At 30.5% G+C, this 20,795-nt stretch overlaps 1 protein-coding gene across 1 annotated transcript; it reads right to left on the minus strand.

Annotated features, from left to right (window-relative positions):
* Window positions 1-138: 138 nt before the first annotated feature.
* Window positions 139-17,708, minus strand: LOC130446706 (27 kDa hemolymph protein-like). Its single transcript, XM_056783098.1, has 5 exons — window positions 17,527-17,708; window positions 12,157-12,362; window positions 9,266-9,542; window positions 5,324-5,477; window positions 139-2,143 (listed from the first exon to the last, which is right to left on the minus strand). Exons 1-5 carry the CDS (start codon window positions 17,567-17,569, stop codon window positions 1,927-1,929), a joined length of 897 nt encoding a protein of 298 aa, XP_056639076.1. The 5' UTR covers window positions 17,570-17,708; the 3' UTR covers window positions 139-1,926.
* Window positions 17,709-20,795: the final 3,087 nt, after the last annotated feature.

A 20,795-nucleotide genomic window follows, 5' to 3' on the forward strand; every position in this document is an offset into this window, starting at 1 on the left:
AGACAATTGGGGTTGTTGCGTTCAATGCTTTGATTAAGAAGTAATTACAATTTATTTAAAATTGCAGTTATTTTTACAACTAAAAGTACTTTAAAAGTAACTGAAGTTGCAGTTCATTATTATTCAAAAGAGAAACAATCCATGTAAAATAAATTCATTTATTAAAAAAGTAAATAGTATTAACACCAAGAATATATACAAATTGACCATTATCACAAAGTTTCTGTGGTATTAATTTACACTAAAATGAAGTAAATATGTAGTAAATATAAATTAGCCATAAAAACATGTTCTGCATGTAGTATCCAGTATGAGTATTCAAAAATAAAAACAAGAGTTGGTAAGTTCTGTTTGAATTATCCAACGTTAGTTTATATTTTTTTATCTTTCCTATTTGATTAACAGCTAAATATATATTTCAAGATGAGCTTAAAACCATTCTTAAATAATTGGTAAGAGAAGTCTATTGATTCTAACTTAAAAACACGTTAATGTTGTATCTCTGACTGAATACTTTACATAGAGTTCAGTTGAGCTAAAAAAATACCATCAACCCCGAATTTACCCATACCCATTGAAACTTATTTGTAAATTGCTTATCTATCTAATTTTATATGACCACTATATCTATTTCATAACTGGTATTTAAGTCGAGCATCAAAGATACAAAAGTTAGATTAAAAACCAAAAAATTTCTGATAAAATTAAGTTTACGTTAAGAAAAGTATTGAGGGCTACTTTGTGAGTTTTCTGATGTAGAGTGAGGTCTCCAGCTGTCACAGTTTGTTGGCTTTTGTACATAATCTTTATAATGACAAACTCGATATTTTCTTCCATTACACTTTCATTTACTAAGAAATTATTTTATTTCAACAAAAAATTCATTTAAATTGGAACACTTGAATGATAAAATTAATTTTAAAAATACGTTCTTTATCAGGAAGTCGAGTAATAAAATTTTTGAAAGGTTTACTTTAAGAGCTCATTCGCCAGTGAGGTGTAGCCCTCATTGCAATCAATTCACTTTCAGACCTGCATTCAAAATATATAGAAAGAAAAAATGATACTAAATAATAAGCCGAAGCACTGTTTGCTTAATAAAAATACTTAATGTATAGTATACTGTACATAAAGTTACTTAAATAAATTATCTGTGTTAACTTAATGAGGTTTTTTGGCTGTACGTTTAGAGCAGGCTGCAAAAAAATGGAGTTACTGGGAGTCACTGTAACTTTGGAAAAAATCATTCAGTACCCAGATAAAAATAGTACATAAAATTTTTTGTATCAATCGAGTAACCACTCAAAGATGATATTAAAACTTAGTTTCAAATGAGTCGTCGTTGCGTATCTATGCTGTATTTTTTTGTTTGGCCTCCCTATTCTTCTTGTACCTCCTAAACCTTTTTCGATGATACTTCAAACGACATCTTTTAAGTAAAACTCACTCTGAGCTTTCTAGTATCTTGTAATGGATGAGTATTTGTATGGATTCTTCAGTGGTTGGTTAGTTATTTTATTTGTTTTCATTCCCCTAAAAAAGTTCCTCTTCTTTTTTCCTATAACTAGTTATGTATCTTCTGCCTTTGTTCTAATTTATTATCATAATGATCACAACAAAAATAATGACAATAATTATGCTTCATAAAATACTAATGTAAGAAAAGTTTATACTCAATAGGTACAGTTCCATGTACAAAAAAAATTGTATACTAGAAAAAATTTTATGTGTCATTTTTACTAAATTTCAAAAAACTTCATCTTGTAATTTGAAAAGTCAGGTTTTTTGCAACCAGCTCTCGCTATATAAGTATTGGTTTTTAATATCTTTTAACTTGTATGCCTTGAACCTGTGTATGTATGATATTTGGTTGTTAAGATAATAAATTTAATATCAAGACTATGGATCACAAAGATGAACCACAATTTAATATAACCTGACATATATAAGTGCCACAAAAACAAGTAGAGTGTTACTAAATATCGACCATGATCCGCTTACTTGAGAAGATCCAGTTTTTATACCTTGACAAGGAAGTTGCTTTTTCAAAAATTTGAAAAAAGCATCAACTATGTTTGCTGGTGTGCTTTCTTTGCATTGTTCTAATTCGTTGTTGATGCATGCTCTAATGGTCTCAAAATCGCTGAAAACAATAATTATATTAATTTAGTCATGTCAATGAATACATAAAACTAAAAACACTACCGATTTTTTTTATATTATTTAAAATCAGAAATCTCATGCAGGGAAAACGATATTATTTATATTTCAGTATCCAATGATATTAATGTAGAAAAAATTCAGATCCAATATTTATTGTTCTCTAAATGTTTATATTATATCAAAATGTATCACTGTAACTGTATAATTTTCAAGGTTTTTGATATAGAATCTAATAACTAATTTGAGCAACTTGATGGATTTATCTCACTTGCTACTGATTGTATTATGATTTCAATTGTTCTTAAAAATACTTTCTAGCCTCATTGGCAAACCATGAATTGTAGGTCATTACCTATCAACAGCTTTATCTTCTAAAAAGAGTTATTTATTCACAAATTCGGGTGAAGTCACTTCTTTATTATTTAACGAATACACTTTTTTTGTTTGAAATATCGACAGAAAAAGCACCCTATTTTTCAGTCGATAATTATTACATCAAAATATCGGCTCTTTTGAGAAATAGCGATTGGCTTTTTGTTCGTTGAAATCTATATTTTCTGAATGTGTGAAAAATACACATTGCTATAAAAAGTTTTGTCGAAAAATCCTACAAAAACCTTTTTTCTAAATAATGTACTTGCTATTTTCAGCCAATTACCAAAACTCACCCTAACTTTACTCGTGTTAATCAGTCTAACATGGAATATCACGTTTTACCAATAATTAACATTTAAATAGTAATGAATAGATAACAATTGTATATCTATAACGATTAAGAAAATTTCGCATTCGAGTTATTTTCTGTTTTTTTTTTGCATTTTCTAATAAAATTTATAATAATTTATATTGTTTCTCACTATTGGGAGAGATTTAATCTAACCTAACAGTAAAGTGTCAGTTCCTATAAAAACAATCTTTTTCGATAGTTATTACAGTTCTAAAAATTAATAAAATCATTAATAGAAAGTTTTGGAAGTATCCTAAGCTCATATATATTACTGAAGTAGAATTTCATACCAAAACAGTGAATTTTGTTAGACACAGGGTAATCAATTTTAAACCGGATAGGAAGAAGAATTCGCAAAAACTAGCTCTTATCGCCTTGATATGAAGTAGTCTGTGCCAAAACAGGTCCGTACTCTCGAATCAAAGCGAATATATTTTTAAAATTAATAATGATAAAAAATAAATGTTGGGACTTCTGACTATAGAAGCTCTCAGAATGCAGATCCTACAAAAACATATTCCTCTGCACTTAGTCCACCACAATTTCCAACAAAACATCAAGCAGTTGAGCTAACTAATCCAAAAAATATTCTATTCACATCAAGGCAAATGAAAATATTGTAGAACTCTTCATGGCCTATCATGAAGGGTTCATAAATATTAACAACACTCTGATCCAAGCCCGAAAACTTATAACACCACCCGAAAGAGAAAATTTATACTATTTGACCACATACTAAACTGGAATCATCATATTAGAAATCCTAGCTTGCAACAAACGACTAAATTTATTGAAAACTCTTATGAGCAAAGAATGGGGTGCAGATCTACAGACATTACTAACCCTGTACCAAACACTTATTCAATCAATTGTATGTTCAACAGTTAACAAATCGCTCCTAAAAAAATTCGACAGTTTTCACAATTCAGCTTTACATTTGATTAGAGTTGCATTCAAAACAACTCCAGTGGAAAGTCTGTACTATGAATCAGAGGAACCATCCTTAGGAGACAGAAGAATATATTTGAGCCTTGAGTATGCAGCCAAAGTAAAATCCAGTCCTTCCAAAACTGTTTCTCCAAGGAATCCCCAAATCTTTTTTCACATAAACCCAGAGCTAGCCAAACGCGACAGACACATAGCTATTTGATGCTAAACCTAAACCTAAATATGACTACAAATTGACTACAAAACACATAAACCGTTAAAATATGAACATTCTGAGTTTATGATAAACGCAGAGTGTTCATATTTTAACGCAGAAAGATCATCATCAAATCTACCACAAACAATATCTGAAATTTTAGAACCTAAATGTAATATTACTAACCTTAAAAATTGCCTCAGACAGATTTCGATCCCAAACTTAATTTAACAAATATCTTAACCTGTAGTGTTGAAAAAATTGAATCCTTAATAACCAGTATACGTTGATGCGAATTTTGTAATAAAAAAAATTAATTTTACATCAGATTTATTCATTTGTATTCTTGTACAACTTTTGGACTTTTTATGGTAATAATTTAGATTTATTCTGTACCTTCTTGAAATAGTTTAATTAAAAGAAATTGAAAAAAAAATTCTGCTTTGATCACAGAAACAGTGTTAAGGTACGTGGTTAATCAAACAAATCGCTCGTAATAAAAAAAGGCTTTATAGCCGGTTAATAAGAACAATAAAAAAACATCTTACATAGAACTATGCCTGTCAACGCACACGTTGTGCGCATGAACACTTATACACAAGCAAGAGATCATGCGCTCTTCGGACAACGAAACACATGCGCACAAACATAAATGTAGAAGTTTGTCTTGGTAGCTGTACTGAACTGGACCAGTGCAAACCAGGTCATAGGTTTGTTCTTGGTAGCTGCATTGAACTGGACCAGTGCAAACCAGGTCATAGGTTTGTTCTTGGTAGCTGCATTGAACTGGACCAGTGCAAACCAGGTCATAGGGTTCTTCTTGGTAGCTGCATTGAACTGGACCATTGCAGGCCAGTTCATGAAAACTATATAGTGCAGAGAGCAATGAAGCATTTGTTGATTGTTGTATTTGAGGTTATTTGATGTGATTCAGGCCTTGTAATATTAACAATAATAGAAAACGATTCAGTACTTTTTGATATTTTACATTCGTCCGATGACGAAGATATTTCCAGATTACTTATTGTACTGCACTGGCTGAACTGACCCTAGCCCCAGTGCTGGCAGTACAGTGAAATGGGTGCGCTGCTACTAAGAAGAGCGACACTAGCGCTGGTTCTGCTACAAAGAACGCTTTAGTGTACACTTCCTGAAGTAGTTTTGCCAGTGCGGCTGCCAAGAGCAAATCTTAGTACTCTCAACTTATACACAAAATCGTATCACTTTTTTTGTTATATAATTCTAATAGAGTATAAAACAAAATTGAAGAAAGTTATTTTTTCACTTACCCACAATCTTTTTCACTAAAAAGTATAATAGGTAAAGAGGTAATAGATATATCATCAGGATTGGGCAATCTGGAACCCACAGTTTTATCTAAGCAGTCATGGATGCCATCTTTTCTGTTTTGAATACATTCTACGCCTCCTTCGGCAACAAACACTAAAAGAAATGGCAAAATATGATTATGTACTCAGATGGTTAACGTATTTTCGAGATACAGAAACACTATTTAGAAAACTAACCCCAATTAAATGACTAAGAATTATGAGCAAGTTTTTGCCTTTCGAGACTGAAGATGATAACTCGGATATTGAAACACGAGATTGTGATTGTGAAAATGATAGTTATAATTGTGATTTTTAGCGTAGTGGTGGTAGACAGTGTATGTTATGTATGAATATCACTAACAGTTCCAGAAATTCTTCTTATCTAATTCTATATTTTTATTTTCAACAAATCTCTTATTTTTGGAAGTATTATTATTGTGACATTATTGTCCTTTTTTAAACCCGTGGTAGTTCATTTTGTATATTAATATAATTATAGAAAGCGAAGAATTCAAAGTTTTCTTGGATAAAAATTGGAATAAAACCACTTGATTTCTAAGTACTGAAATTATTGTTGTCAGAATGTAGATTAACTATAATGGGTTATCTATTCAAGAACAGGATCTTTTTCATACCATTTGGAAATTTCCTGTTCTATTTAGGTACCTAGTCTTGCAATGAAATATTGAATTTCTCATATAGTGCAATTTTTGAAAAAAAATTAATCTCTGAATAAAGCAATTTCTGTCTATTGTGGTTTTTTATTCTGATTTATTTACATTTGATCAGAAACGACTCATAGATATGAAATTTGTTTAACCAATAAATACAAAACTTTTCAGAACTTCATGTGCTACCAAATTTGGCCACTGTTTTAAACCTCTTTATAAACGCAATCAGCGATTTTAAAATTTTACAATTCGTTGCATTTTTTTTTCAGTTTGAATAATATGCATTTGCTCTTTTACCATGTGTCGATTAGGTTAGATATTATTTAGTTTATGGATCATTATTTCCAGACTGTATAATTATAATATGACTATTTTATGACATTGCTTCCAATCTAGTAACATTTCTAGTGGTATGATTCAGGTTTATTAAAATAGTCCTCTCAGTTTAAAAACAGGGTATGGTAATAATGACATTCTTCTATATCGTTGTATTTTCAACAAATCTCTAATTTTGAAACAATTATTACTGTGTTACATTGTTATGTCTTTTTTTAATCCCGTGGCAGTTCATTCATGCATACTGTCACCGTAATCTCTAATCGACTGTTTAAAATAACAGGCTGTTAAAGTTCAAACAGTGGTTTATATCATAATAGCTTGCACCGTAATTTATGCAGACCAAGTGAAAGTTATGTCACCGGTCTGGAAGAATTTTTTAAAAATTGACACAAACACCATCTTCAAACCATACAAACAATTTCTTATGATATACATGTAATACAATGAATTCTAATCGCCTAAGATCATCAACATTTTATATTCTGAAGAAAAACTACATCTAATTAATAAAATCCCAAAATTCAAAAAAGTTATCGAAAATAAAGAAACGAACATACAAATCAAGAACAAAACTCTGCATGGAAGACTTCAGTCTTCAAATATTTGATTTGAACATACCACGGAAGAAGTAGCTCTCCCATCATAAAAGGAGAAACTAAAAACCATAATAATGTAGGTGGCATCAAATTATTAGCATTTGGATAAAGGAAAAGCAGCTAATCATAAAATGCAATTATGAATACCTATTTTTTGTTTATGTTATTTTATTCTATTTTTTGCTGTATAAACCCTTCTTAATACATGTTTTTGTCGATACATATATCCAATACAAACTTTATTAGGAAACTCTTCAATCATAAAGTCAAGTAACCAGTAATGAAGAATAGACTATTTAATAAATTTTATATAGATTAAAATAAAATGATTGAAACTACTTAACGATCTATTATTTGATTTGTTTAAAAATTGGATACAATCTTCAGTAGTTACTTCATATAACAATTTCCTAGGATTTTTTCAAAATTTTTTATTGTCCCGTTATTATATATAGTTACATCAAGAGAAAAATACAAAATAAAATAATATTTCAGGATAATTTCTAGAGAAAATTATGAGTTATCCAATTATGGTAAAGGCAATGTGAAAATCATGAGATATAATAGAGTTTTCTTTAAAACTTTAACAATGAGAATTCATAGAATAAGGCCAGAATAACGTTATGAATTCAAATTTAACATAAAAAAGTTTTAGTGGAGTTCAGTACAATTCAATAAAATTATCTAATTACTTCCTTGGAATGAGTGACTATTCTGTATACTAAATCTATGTACGGATCAACCACTAGTTAGTTTTTCTGAAAATACAGCTCTTTTGTATGTATCGGAAAACTATATAATCATTAAAAAACTGATTTTAAAAGTTCATATCATCATAGTAGGGATTTGAACCCAGTCAATTTCCTATTACCTATCTCATCATAAAGAATATGAGAACTTTGGTTCAAAGAACAATAGACCTCGAAAATAATGGAAATTCGATCAAATCCACAAGTCATTTCCTTGGCAAAGTCAATTTGAACTCTACAGTGAAAGCAATATATATTAAAATATAATAAGTTGAACAATGGCTATTGGAAGAAGTGAAATTAATACAAGACTATCCTCAATTAACTCCAAATGTTAATAACAGTTGGCTTTTAAGGTCTGGACCTTATTAAAATGTAATATTATCAATATTTTTATAAAGGTCCGCTATATTATACACTCTCCTGGGAAATCCCATATCTACAATCTCCATAAAATCAAGATCATCTTCATATACGTCTTCTGCAGCTTTTACTGCTACACAAAATTACCAAATTATAGGTTAGAAACTGTTTAACTAAAAATTAAATTATTTAAGCCCCCGATTTAATGATAGTTTGAAGACTTGGTGCAAATAAAAAAAGAATTAAGCCAGTGTTAAAATTTAAGCCACGGTGCAAGTGGCCATCAGTAGATTAACATCGATATAGTAAAAATTAATAAAAAAGCAAGTGAACTTTTAAAAACACAACAAGGCGACCCCTTACTATTTAATCTAGCTTTGGAAGGTCTAATAAGAAGAACCAGTATCAACAGAAAGGGCATGATATTAAACAAAAGTCATCGATACTTAGCTTATGCTTATGTGACGTTGATAGCAAGAAGCAAAAGAGAGCTTGGAAACAACTAATAACAGCAGCAGAAGAGGTAAGCCTACACTTCAATAATGACAAAACAAAGTGTAAGGCAATAAAGAATAAATGAGGAAGCAAGACAAAAAACAATTTCAGTAGTAGAAAATTTCATGTATGTAGGTGTACCTACTACTAGATAATAAATGCCAAGAAGGAAAGGAAATCGAACTAAGAATTGCCAAAAGTAACAGATGTATAAGCAATATTAGAAAAATATTAGCACTGAAAGAGATACTGAGATCTACAAAATTTGGAATATATAAAACAATTTTGAAACCCACCTTGTGAAACCTGGATAAACATGAATAAAACTAAGCAGAAATTGGAAATCTGGGAGAGAAAAATATGAAAAAGAATTTTTGGAGGAAAGCAGACAGAGTTAGGTTAGGGAGAGAAGATCAAACCATGAAGTTTACACACTTTTCAATCAATCAGCAAGTTTATAAAGACAAGAAGGTAACAATGGATAAGTAACTTAGAACAAATGGACGAAGGCAGACTGTTGAATTGCATGGAAGATACCAAAGGGCAAGAGGAAAAGAGTTGGAGGGAAGTAGTGGAAGAAGACCTTCGAGAAAAAACATCCAGAGCTGGAGAGAAAAGGCAAGGGACCGAAAGAAGTGTAAAGAAATTACAACACTATGTATTTCTATTCTTATCACATTTACTTACTAGCTAATCGATCTCCATCTTTGAAACACATGAAATTTTGTAAATCATTTACGATGTTTAGAGTTTTATTGAAAGCATCTTCTTCTCTCTCATCCATGCAAGTTCTTGCAATAGCTGTAGTGTTATCTAAACATGCAAGTATGTCCGGCCACTTCTTACAATACTTGGCAAATACTTCGTCCATCGACCCATTTTTCTTTGCATTCTCAAGTTCTTCTTCAACTATAGTCACGTTGACGTAACTTTCAAGACAACTTTGTATATTTTGTTGTTCTTCCTAAAACAAGGAAACGGACATAATGATGTTTATGCTAACATTCATCAAATAATTAACAATATCTTTATTTATAAGTCATAGATTGAAGACTACCTAGATACACACCACCCTTGCATTTTTAAGTAACACTTGTTTGGTACTCCTAAGGGACTCGAAATTTTGGCCCAATGTCATCGATATTTTGAGTTCCTCTTCCTAATACTTGAGGCAACACCACTTAAGTCTCTTATTTTCAAACAAACATCAGTAACATATCGATATAAGGAAAGGTGGGAGATTTTAATTTTTTTTTTATTAAAATATTAAAAGTGAAATGTTAATCGTAACACATATTCTCAAACTCAAAGGATGTCATCTTGTTGGCAAGGGATAGTTGGCACATTTTATGTGAATATAAGTTGTGCTACTCTAACTCCTAATTAATAATTTAAGAGGGTTGTTACTTAAATTTTGAGATATACAAATGAAACCAAATATTTATAATTGGATATGTCTTTATTATTTTTCAAAATACAATCCATTTAGGTACCTCCAAAATATGTGATTTGAACGCATCAACCGATTCTTAGGATGTAGAAAAACGTTGACTTCGCCTTCGAAATTTATTTTTGATCTGCGAGAATAACAAGAAATCATTGGGTACCAAACATGAACTTTACGGCGGATGACCCATCAATACGATGTTTTGACTTTTCAAAAACGTTATTGATGTGTGAGAGCTCGCATTGTCGTGGTGGAGAATGATTCGTCTTCAGAGATTGGTTTTCCTGATTTGTTTGAACACTTCTGGAAAGCAAATGCTGGTGTATCATTCAGAATTGAGCGATCCACGTTGCTCTAATGGAACAGTGGCGCAAAGTCCAGTTTCACGGTATGTCACATGACGATCTTGCAAAATCAGTTTAAGCTTGTATATTGTTTAACCTTGTAGTTTTAAAGTGTGAGGTATTGATAGGACTTGAACGCCAATTATTAAGTGTTTCTGATAAAATCATCTATCAAAACTGACCTTGGAAAGACAATGGTGTAAAGCGAAACCGAACAGAAGATCCCAAAGCAGTCGTTTTGACGAGAATGGTAGCTTTTAAGCCACTTAAACGTGAAACTAGTTGCCATTGTCGCTTAAGATCGATTTCTATAACACATAATCGCTTGTTAGTGGCCACTGACTAATAAATTGATAATAATGTAAGGCAAAACCGAACAGGAGACTCCAAAACAGTCGTTTTGACGAGAATAGTAGCTTTTAAGCTACTTAAACGTGAAAGTAGTCGCCATTGTTCTTAGTAAGTGGACTGTAATTATTGAAACGAAACGACTGATTCACTATATTAATACCAAATATTAGAATTGTACAAAGTATAACATTGTTATATGTTTACTCTACAAACTGAAAAACGAATCTCGCCTCTAAACCCTTCTCAACGCAAATCTTAAACTCTTCTTGTCTGTAATCTAGAGCGCGGAGAGCAGGCTGATTTAAGATTTTACAAAAAGTTTAGGGAAATACTCAGTACAATTGTCACTTAAGATCTATTTTTCTTGCACATAATCGCTTATTAGTGGCCTCTGATTAATAAATTGACAATACTGCATGGCAAAACCGAACAGAAGACCCCAAAACAATCGTTTTGACGAGAATAGAAACTTTTAAGCCACTTTAACGTGAAACTAGTCGCTATTGTCACTTAAGATCGATTTCTATAGCACATAATCGCTTGTTAGTGGCCACTGATTAATAAAATGGCAATACTGTATAGTAAAACCGAACAGAAGACCTCAAAACAGTCGTTTTGACGAGAATAGTAACTTTTAAGACACTTTAACGTGAATCTAATCGCCATTGTCACTTTAAATAAATTTCTATTGTACATAATCGCTTATTAGTGGCCACTGATTAATACATTGGCAATACTGTAAAGCAAAACCGAATAGAAGACCCCAAAACACTAGAAATCAGCAAAAAACTGGTATAAAGTATTTTCATCCCGGGTGCTAGTGATATTTCCGATTACGTCAACTAAATCCTTATCAACGGTATGTACTTACAGAGTCTTTAATCTTTTTTATAGTTCATGAAGGAAATGTGATCTTTCCAAAATGTTTTTGGTATTGTACTTCATATTTATTACCTCTGACATAATAACCAATCTATTTTATTGGGTGCAAATAGGAGTTATCAACTACTAAAGATAAATCTCACGTAGTCCCAGGACAATTCACATAGTTAAATTCGTTGGAAATTCAATCCATGTATTTAATTAAATGATTAAGAGTTCATTGTTACGATCAATACTGCCAGAAAATAAATTGTGATGTCAAGGTTGTCTTTATTAGATTGGCCAGTTATTCAATTTCCATTTCATTTCTAATTATACATAAGTTGAAATGAAGAATAACAAATAGTATTGTAGAACATTCAAACTTTTCAAATCAATTACAAACACAGATTAAAACTATTTAAAAAACGATACACACAAAGGATTGTTAGTGTTTGTCGCTGTGATAAAATCAGCAGTAGAAAGTGTTATCCTTAACTGATATGCCTCAATTCAAGAGGAGTTTTTTATTTAATTTGTATACCAATTTTTATATATCTAACCTAAAAACTCACTTTTATTAAATCCACTGCATTAGGCGCCCCATTCTTTTCACATTTTTCTTTTAGGATTTTTTCTATATCTTCGGCATTTGGTAAATTGGTGCTGTTTAAATCTACCTCATCAGGAAGATTTACATTGAAATCTCCTAGGCCTTTTTCTATGGCGTCCTTTACTTTATCTGCATCTACATTATTTAATGACTGGCAATTTGTAGTTACTGAAAATAAATGAATATTATATTTAGGGGGATTAAGGGGGTCATCCCATGTGATGACCTCAAAAAATCGATTGCTTTCTTAACATGTCTAGAATACGGTAGTTAAGTGATTTTTAAACATTCGAAGTAGTTTTAAAGATACATCAGTTAGAAGAAGGAGCTGTACGGAGCGCTAAATTGGCAGTCGGAGTCCGGGCCTATTGTGTACAGTCAGCTTGATAACTGGCTCCGTTTTATACACAAGTTTCTAAAGGCTTAAGGAGGAATTTCTATAATTATTTTATAGTTATTTTAGTCATTGTTTAACTTCGAAGAGAGCAACAACTACAAGTTATTTCTTTATTTCACTTTGTGAAACTTTATTAACACGCAAGATAAAACTATGAAAGAAGAAGCAGGAAAGCCACAGGAAAATAAAATAAAGAGGCTTTTCATCTCTATTTGAAGCTTATACATAGATTAGAAAATACACTGTAAAAGTTTTAGATATCATGGTTATGAGTAGTTTTTGTGGTGCATGTAATAAGTATAAAAGTAAAAAAAACGATCCTTTAGAGTAAGAATGGTAGTATGCACCATAAACCATTCCGGAAGTTCCGGTAAAATGGAAATAAAAAAAAAGAATGTGTTGACCACGTAGAAAGTAGAGAATGGAAACGCAACTTCGAGCTCTTCAAAGGGATAAAACAAATAAAGGAATCGGTGGAAAAGGAGCAAGTAAAAGTTATTCAAGAAACAGCGAAGTTTTACGGATTAGCTATTCGCCGTCAGCCACATTCGCTTAAAGATATGAAAAAGGAAGTTTGAGCAACGTATTAGCACAAATATTCTTCAGATGAAAACCCTCAACATCAATTTTGCCCAGACGGCGAATACTGTTGGTGTAAATGGAAGCTAAGAATGAGCTCGACCAATTTCATTACGATAAACTACCTCTAATACCAAAAGTGCAAGTAGCTATTAAACCTGTTTTCGGAGATTTATCGAAAGACGAATTATTAATTAGTTGATTTGGACTCGTAAGTATCTCCATTCTGGCCCCAAGATAGTTGAAATTGCTAGCTACTTATCAGTTATAATCTCTAATGAAGGTTTTTGAAGGTGTTTTATGAGTAATGTCGGTTATAGGCTACCCCATTAGCCGCGAAACCCATACTTATGTTGAGAAACGTGACGAAAAGCGAATCTCACGCTCTGAGCAGCGCTTGAGTGATGTCGTTAAACAAGCCAGGATACTCTATGGACCAGGCATCGCCGATTGAGGGCGAGTTTTCATAGTTTCAAGCGGACTTGAAATTTGTGGAGAAAACAGCACACGTAAACGTTTGGTATGAACTGTTATCAATAAAAAATTCCCAAAATTTCGATTTTTTATAGCGAAAAACCAAAAAAAATTCACAACTATTTTCAAATGTCTACCGTAAGTCCAATTACAGATTAAAACGCCGCTAATTTCTGAAAATTTTTTTTTAGCTGAAAATTTATATTTACACTATTAAAATCGCTAAAAAACAAGCCGTCACAAGGGATGTCCCCCTATTAACTCTATAAATAAACTACTAGTTAGTTGAGAAATTTGAGAAAGTTGAGACTTGGTGTATTTATAACAATTAAATATCCATTTAATTGTTGATAATTCGGCCAAATTATAGGCATTGTTTATTACAACCAAATTCTACGTATTAAAATTATGTTTCATTTTATAGGTCAGATAGCAAAGTGATTCATATCCTGAAAAACTTTATTTATACAAATACATAGATTAAATCAAGGATAACTAGTTGATAATTTGTTCAAAATAATTTTTCCCACCCTTTCTAGTGAAATATCCACATCAAATAATACTTTCTCATTTACATTTTTTTAGAAACTTTCTAGAAATCGCAGCCTCCGCATCATCTAATCATACTCTTCTCATTTTTATTTCTAGGCGTATAATTTCTATAATCCTTTATCTTAACATTCATTATATACGACTTAATCATCTTGGTTATTCTTCTTCAATCATTCTTGTTTCAATCTCGGGCTTGACCATATTATTCTTTAACTTTTTTAATATCAACTCGTATTTTTTAATGTGTCATATAATTTGACAATCGCTGTTCATTACATCAACTTTTGGAAAACAAGAATAAGTTTTACATTAAGTGAGTTACATAAGTTTTGGCTTTAGAGCCACTCTGCACCTATACCTAGAAGATATTTTATACAAGACTCCACATCTCATTGTTCCGCTTCCAAAATAAGTAGACTACTCCCAAAGGAGGCTATTTCTTGAGGTTTTTGTGTCCCACTTCCCAAGTACTACTCCTTCAAGGTACTTAAGTCTTTTAATAAAATAGGCAGGGCATTTGCAGGACAGTAGATGCTCTGTTGTTTCCATGGTTTGTTCGCAGAATCTACAGTTGTCGTCCTCTTACATGCCTATCGTATTTGAAAGGGCAGTGACCTGTCAGAAGACCGACTACCAGTTTCATGTCGTTTCTGGTCATCACGAGAAGTTATTTAGTTGATATGGTTATGAATCTTTTGGATTGTCTTAGGTCTGAAGTGTTTCTCGAGTAAAACTTCCTCTGATTCTTTAGCCATTCTGCTTCCTCATTTCCTGGTATATCCTGGTGGCTTGGTAGCCACATTAGGTTCACTTTGTTTTTGTTAGCTAGTGCTTTTAGAATTTGTTTACACTCCCACACTAGTTTGGGCGTGCACACAATAGCTTTCAAGACCTTCAAGGCAGCTTTGCTATCTGAGAGAATATCAGATGTGATTTTATGGTATTGTATGGAGAGCTTAATTATCACTTTGAATGGGATATCTTTATTTATCAGTTCTAGAATTCTAGGTGACCTATCAGATTTCCTAACTTTAGTTTTACTGTCAAGATTAACATGTGGGCTTTGCTAAATGCCTCTTTCTTCACTATAAGGTGAAAAGGATATTAGCCTTTGACTCTTGTTCACTTTTTTTCTGAGCTGTTGTTTGTTCAGTTTTCGACCACCAAACAAGCTCTGTGTATATGACTGTTTGGTATATCCAGAATACCATCTTAGGTTTAGTCTCCATGCCTTACCAACAAGCTCATATAACCACAGAGATTTTGAAATTACCTTGTTTAGGTGATTGTTCAGAGTCATTGGAAAGAATTAATTTAGTTCCGCATAACCTAGAATTGTAAATCCAGTGCTGCTAAGTCTTCTTTTTACAATTTTCAAATTTTGGAAAACAAGAATGCTTTTTCGATTGAGTGAATTATAATAATTTATATTTACAAAAGAAATTAAAAATATTTTTGTTGTTTTTCCCTTAACTTCGAATTATTATAATCAATAAAAACTTCTCTATTTAATAATAATTTCATGTGACTCTTATTGATATAACAGTACAAAATCAAATTATTGATGTTGACTATCAGGTTCAAATTACAATTTCTGATAGTTAAAATTTGTGAAAATAATTTTGTTCGTAGTTTTTAAATTCCTTCAAAATCCTTGTAGGCATAGAAATGTACTCCAGAGTAAAATATACGGTTATGGAAATACCCAGTGGCATTATTAAATTTACAATTTTCGAAAACTATTTCTGCTATGGTAAATGTTCGATCATAGTTAATAGAATTGTGTTTTATAGGCCTTGATTGATATGACTATAATTTTTGTCATTGAATATTTGACTGCATGATTAGTTTATTTTATTTATAATATAGGAATTTCATGAAATAATGGTTTCAAACATTCTATATAACTGAATAACTGTGATTATAGGTACTATTTGTTTTTTTTTTATTTATATCATCTCAATATTTTAAATAAATAACAAAAACTTCAAGGTAATTTCTGAAAGTTTAATTAATTGAATACTACACAATCAATATTTTCTATTTAAAAATAACTAGTTGTTCACTTTGAAATTATAAAAATCATTATTGTGATGACTATAATTGACATCAAATACTTAAAATTTATAAATGTTACCTGCCACACTTAAATTTAGAATAAAGACAACAGAATTGAATTAGGTAGTTGTAAAAACAAAGTCCAACTCCAATAATTAGAAACGAGTTTTTTATCACAACCTTGACTTCACTCTTTCAAGTAATAAGCACACAAAAATTAAATTTAGTAATATAATTATTAGTAAATATTCAAAAATTATAATGATAATTATAAACTATGCCACTTTGGTGATAGATGTTGAAAAATTTATATTTTCAAAAACACTGCTTAAATAACCACCTATAATTTAATTATATATATAAATTTAATAATGTGAGAATTTGAATTTCTTTTTGTTAAAATGAAATAATAATGACATTCATAAAATACTAAGAAATATTAATAACAATACTAGAGCATATTTATAATAATATGAAAATTGAGAAGTCATGTGTTAAATAGCATATTTTCATATGATAATTGTCAGTAATATTCTTAAAATTGATTCAATATTAAAAGACACAATTCAACTATTAACAAAGCAATATTTTCTTTACTTTTTACATTCTAATTAAATGAATTAAAATGATCTGTGGTATTATTTGTTGGAAAAATATTACTTTTATAAAAAAATGTAAACATGTAATAAACGTGTTCACCTATTTAATGTAATCCTACCAGTTTCTTGGACTTCTTCTTAGTTAACATTTCCTATCAAAATTGACTAATGAATTTCAATACCAAATAGATTTTTGGGATGAGCTGTATAATTTTTTTATATATTTGATTGTGTCGTTAATTGTTAACTTTTTATCTTAATGCTTTCAAAAGTTTCCCCAATGTAATTTCGCAATCGACCTATTTATATGAATTAGTTCCAATATTATTGCAACTTTTTCCTCCTTTGCAACAATTAGCGACTTGTTTGTTTCAATTGTTTTACATAAAGAAAAATGGTATAAAAATATTCTAGTTTTTATAACTGACAAACGTTTAAAATAATGAAGGAATTTTTTACTTTTATCTTTCTTTATATCGGTATCTGAAAATATTATTTCAATATATTAAATAATAAGTATAGTATTTGTAAATTTAGTAGATTATACTCAAATTCCAAATTGATAAGAAATATTATTTGATATTCACAACACTCGACCTGATATTAATCAAGGGGGTCAAAGGGTAACATGTAAATTAATTAAAATCTAGTTGATGTAGACAAAAAGACTTACTTATTAAGATAAAAATTATCACAGCTTGTTTTATAAAATTCATTTTGAATGAATTAAAAATAATTGGAACGGTTTTTAAATGTTTCTAAGAGAACATAAAATTACCCACAATTCACTACCTCAACTCTGATTACTTACTAAAGACTAACTAACCTCTATGTGAAAATGACAAATGTCAACATAAAAAAAACAAAGGAGGAGACCAATCAGGGAACAAGCATAACACAGTGTTGCCAACTTTTCTATATAAAAGCAAAAAATCATGAATTTAAGTCTTTGTTGAAATTTTATATATTTTCAAATTGATAGTAATAACTGGTTAAAAAAATGGGGGTTAAAAAAAATATGATTTACCACTTCAAATAGTTGGTGTATTATTATGTTATTGCGAATATGAATATTTATATATTGTTCGTTAAAAATTTATAATACCGATTTGTAATGAATAAACAAAATAATAAAAGAAGTGATTAGACTTAAATTGGCATTTTCCAGTCACAGTTAATTACACCATAAACCACCTATTTAGATCTATGATTAACACTTAATAAAAATAATGACTTGACTCTATCTGACTAATCATTGAAGTTTTATACGTAGTCTCAAGGTTTTGGCTTAATATTTTCGACAAAAAATATGAAGAATTAAATATAACAGTTATAATGACTAAAAAAGCGACATCTAGCGATCGTATCAAAAATCACAGATTTCATTTCTGTTATCAATCATTACTTTGCTTAAAGCTCAGTTTATGCAGCCAAAATTAGAATTAAACTAACAAATTAAATTAATAGTTGAACAACACTGAAATCATACTTATAGTTTATGAAGAAAATTGAGTAAATTCAAATTAAAATTAAACTAAGAGTTCATCAACTTTTACTTACGTATACCGAGGTGTTTTATTTTTAAAACTGATATAAAAAAATACGAAAAACAATGTCTGAAAGTCAGCAATATCCTTTAGAGAATGGAACACTGATACGACAGTATCAGGACCTTTCCACATTTGTATGACAGAAAGGACCCATACGGGGAATTTCTATTGCGTTACTAGTAATTTAAAATTGTCTTTGATTTACTGCATAAACCAAAAAATAACCACCAAGAAAATTTAGTGTAGTTAAGTTTTAATTTGAGCTGCATAAACCAAGTTTGAGACTGAGAAAAAAGTGCTAAGCTGAAGTTACTTATAACCTCGAGATTTATTGCCCGCATTTTTAATATGGTTGAATTATTGCAATTTTAGTTATTGTTACGCTTTATAGCGGGCATTCCACAAACTAAAAAATCCATTCCAGAAATCCAATATACACTTACCTCGATTATTTGGCCACCTGGTATAACTAAGCACCATAAGTCGCTTAGTACAGCATTATATTTCAAGGCAATTTATTCCATAACGTTCGTGAATAAATAGAAAATCCAGATCACTATTATTCTTTTAAAGACATGCATTTCATAGTAAATAGGTAAAATTATTGTAATTTGTTCTGATTTTTTCATTTTGCTTCGAATATAAGTTACAGAAATGTTGAAATCATAGATTAATGTCAATCAAAACCACCTAATAGTTGAGTTTTGACCTTTAAATTCAATAGTTATACTATAAACATGATATCAAGTCCTTAATATCAAGGTACTAAAAAGTAATATGTATTCTATATCAGAGCACAACTACAAATATTATACGCTCAAGGATGTTAAATTTGAGTAAACTGAGAGTGGGTGTAGTAATCATAATTGCATTTGGGTGAGTTGCTTTTCTGAAACTTTAACCTGTACCAATCCAAAAAACCTTTGATTTTGATAACATTATTTTTGAGCGTTTTCATATTTGTATATTTATAGAAATTTATTCAGTTGTATATTTCAGGTGCTTAATAATTGTTATTCAATATAAAAACGAAAACACCCACTACAATATCGCCAACACTCACTTTTACATTAGACATTTGTAATTTTTAAATTGTTGAAAAAGACTCTGGCATGGGAAATGCAATATTGAATCAGACAATGACCAAACGCAGGGTTTTGCTTGATTCGGTATAAATTATTTTGATTTTACTATGGCTGAAAGTTAAAATTTTTTCAACTACACATTCCGATCTATTTATTGCTTAATTGTTTACTATTAATTTCTTATTTATATGATAAATATAAAACAGCACCCCAGGCCTTATAGGCAGACCAATGGCTTGTAGTCTTTCTACTGCTTTTCTCAAACTCCTTTTGTTCAAGGTTGCATGGCGCCAATTCGCTATTCCGAACTTCTGCATCTAGCTTTTTTCTACGTGGACGCCCTCTTCCTCTTATTAAGGCTCTTTTCACTCACCTGTTTTTTTTTCGTTGTAGCTGTATGCCCCAACCAAAGCAGTATTTTTGCCCTATATAGCTGATCTCTATCTGACCATATAACTTTTTAATCTCTACATTCGTTCTTCTTCTCCATTCATCTTGTTCCACTCGTATTCCTCCAAAATTTTTTCTTAATACTCCTCTCTCCCATGCAATTAGCCTGTTTTCTTCTTTCTTACTCATGACCCAGCATTCACAACTATATAACACCGTAGGTTGTATAACTGTCCTGTAAATTCTTAGCTTCGCTACCCTTCAGATAGCTTTGGACTTTAATAGGTTGTCTAGTGCATCAACTATTTTATTGCCTCTTGCTAATCTTTTGTCGATTTCTTTAATTTCGTCTCCTTTACTTGTTACCGTCACTCTCAGGTATTCATACTTAAAACTCTTGTACTCTATCAAAACGAAACTCCTTATTTTTGTCTGTTGTGATTTTTAATTGGTTGTCACTTAAAAAGTCGTTACCCATTTCCATATACATACTTGGTTTTATGTATTTTTTGGTGTCTTTTCAAATAGTAGAAACATTTTCTGTAGTTCTTATTTTGTTCTGGTTAAATTTCCCACTTATATTAAGCGTAATTTACATTAAGGATAACTCCTTTAGCTAATCCAAAAACATTGTATAAAGTTAATTATGCTAAAATTTTGGTTCTGAAAAAATATTTTGGTGGTAGTTGGTAAAAATATATCATTAAATTACTTGTTTGGAAGTACTAAGTTTCCCACTTATAATTAGTATAATTTCAATTTTGAATAGCTTCCTTTAACTAATAAAAATAATGATGATAGTTTCCAAAAGGCTCTGATGTTACCTTAAATATAGGTAGAAGGAAAGTAAGTATGAGACAAGTGAAAATTTTTATTAAAAATTATTTTATTCCCAAATTTTTACATTTAGTATACAT

Source organism: Diorhabda sublineata, chromosome 7, assembly GCF_026230105.1.
Source record: "Diorhabda sublineata isolate icDioSubl1.1 chromosome 7, icDioSubl1.1, whole genome shotgun sequence".
Lineage (NCBI taxonomy): Eukaryota > Metazoa > Arthropoda > Insecta > Coleoptera > Chrysomelidae > Diorhabda > Diorhabda sublineata.

What these genes read in the sequence shown, in the direction of transcription:
- LOC130446706 (XM_056783098.1), bottom strand. Translation starts at nt 17,569, where the DNA reads ATGAATTTTATAAAACAAGCTGTGATAATTTTTATCTTAATAA. An exon ending in ATGCAGTGGATTTAATAAAA is followed by an intron (nt 9,543 to 12,156) that starts GTGAGTTTTTAG and finishes TCCTTGTTTTAG; the next exon opens with GAAGAACAACAAAATATACA. An exon ending in TTTAGTGAAAAAGATTGTGG is followed by an intron (nt 2,144 to 5,323) that starts GTAAGTGAAAAA and finishes TATTGTTTTCAG; the next exon opens with CGATTTTGAGACCATTAGAG.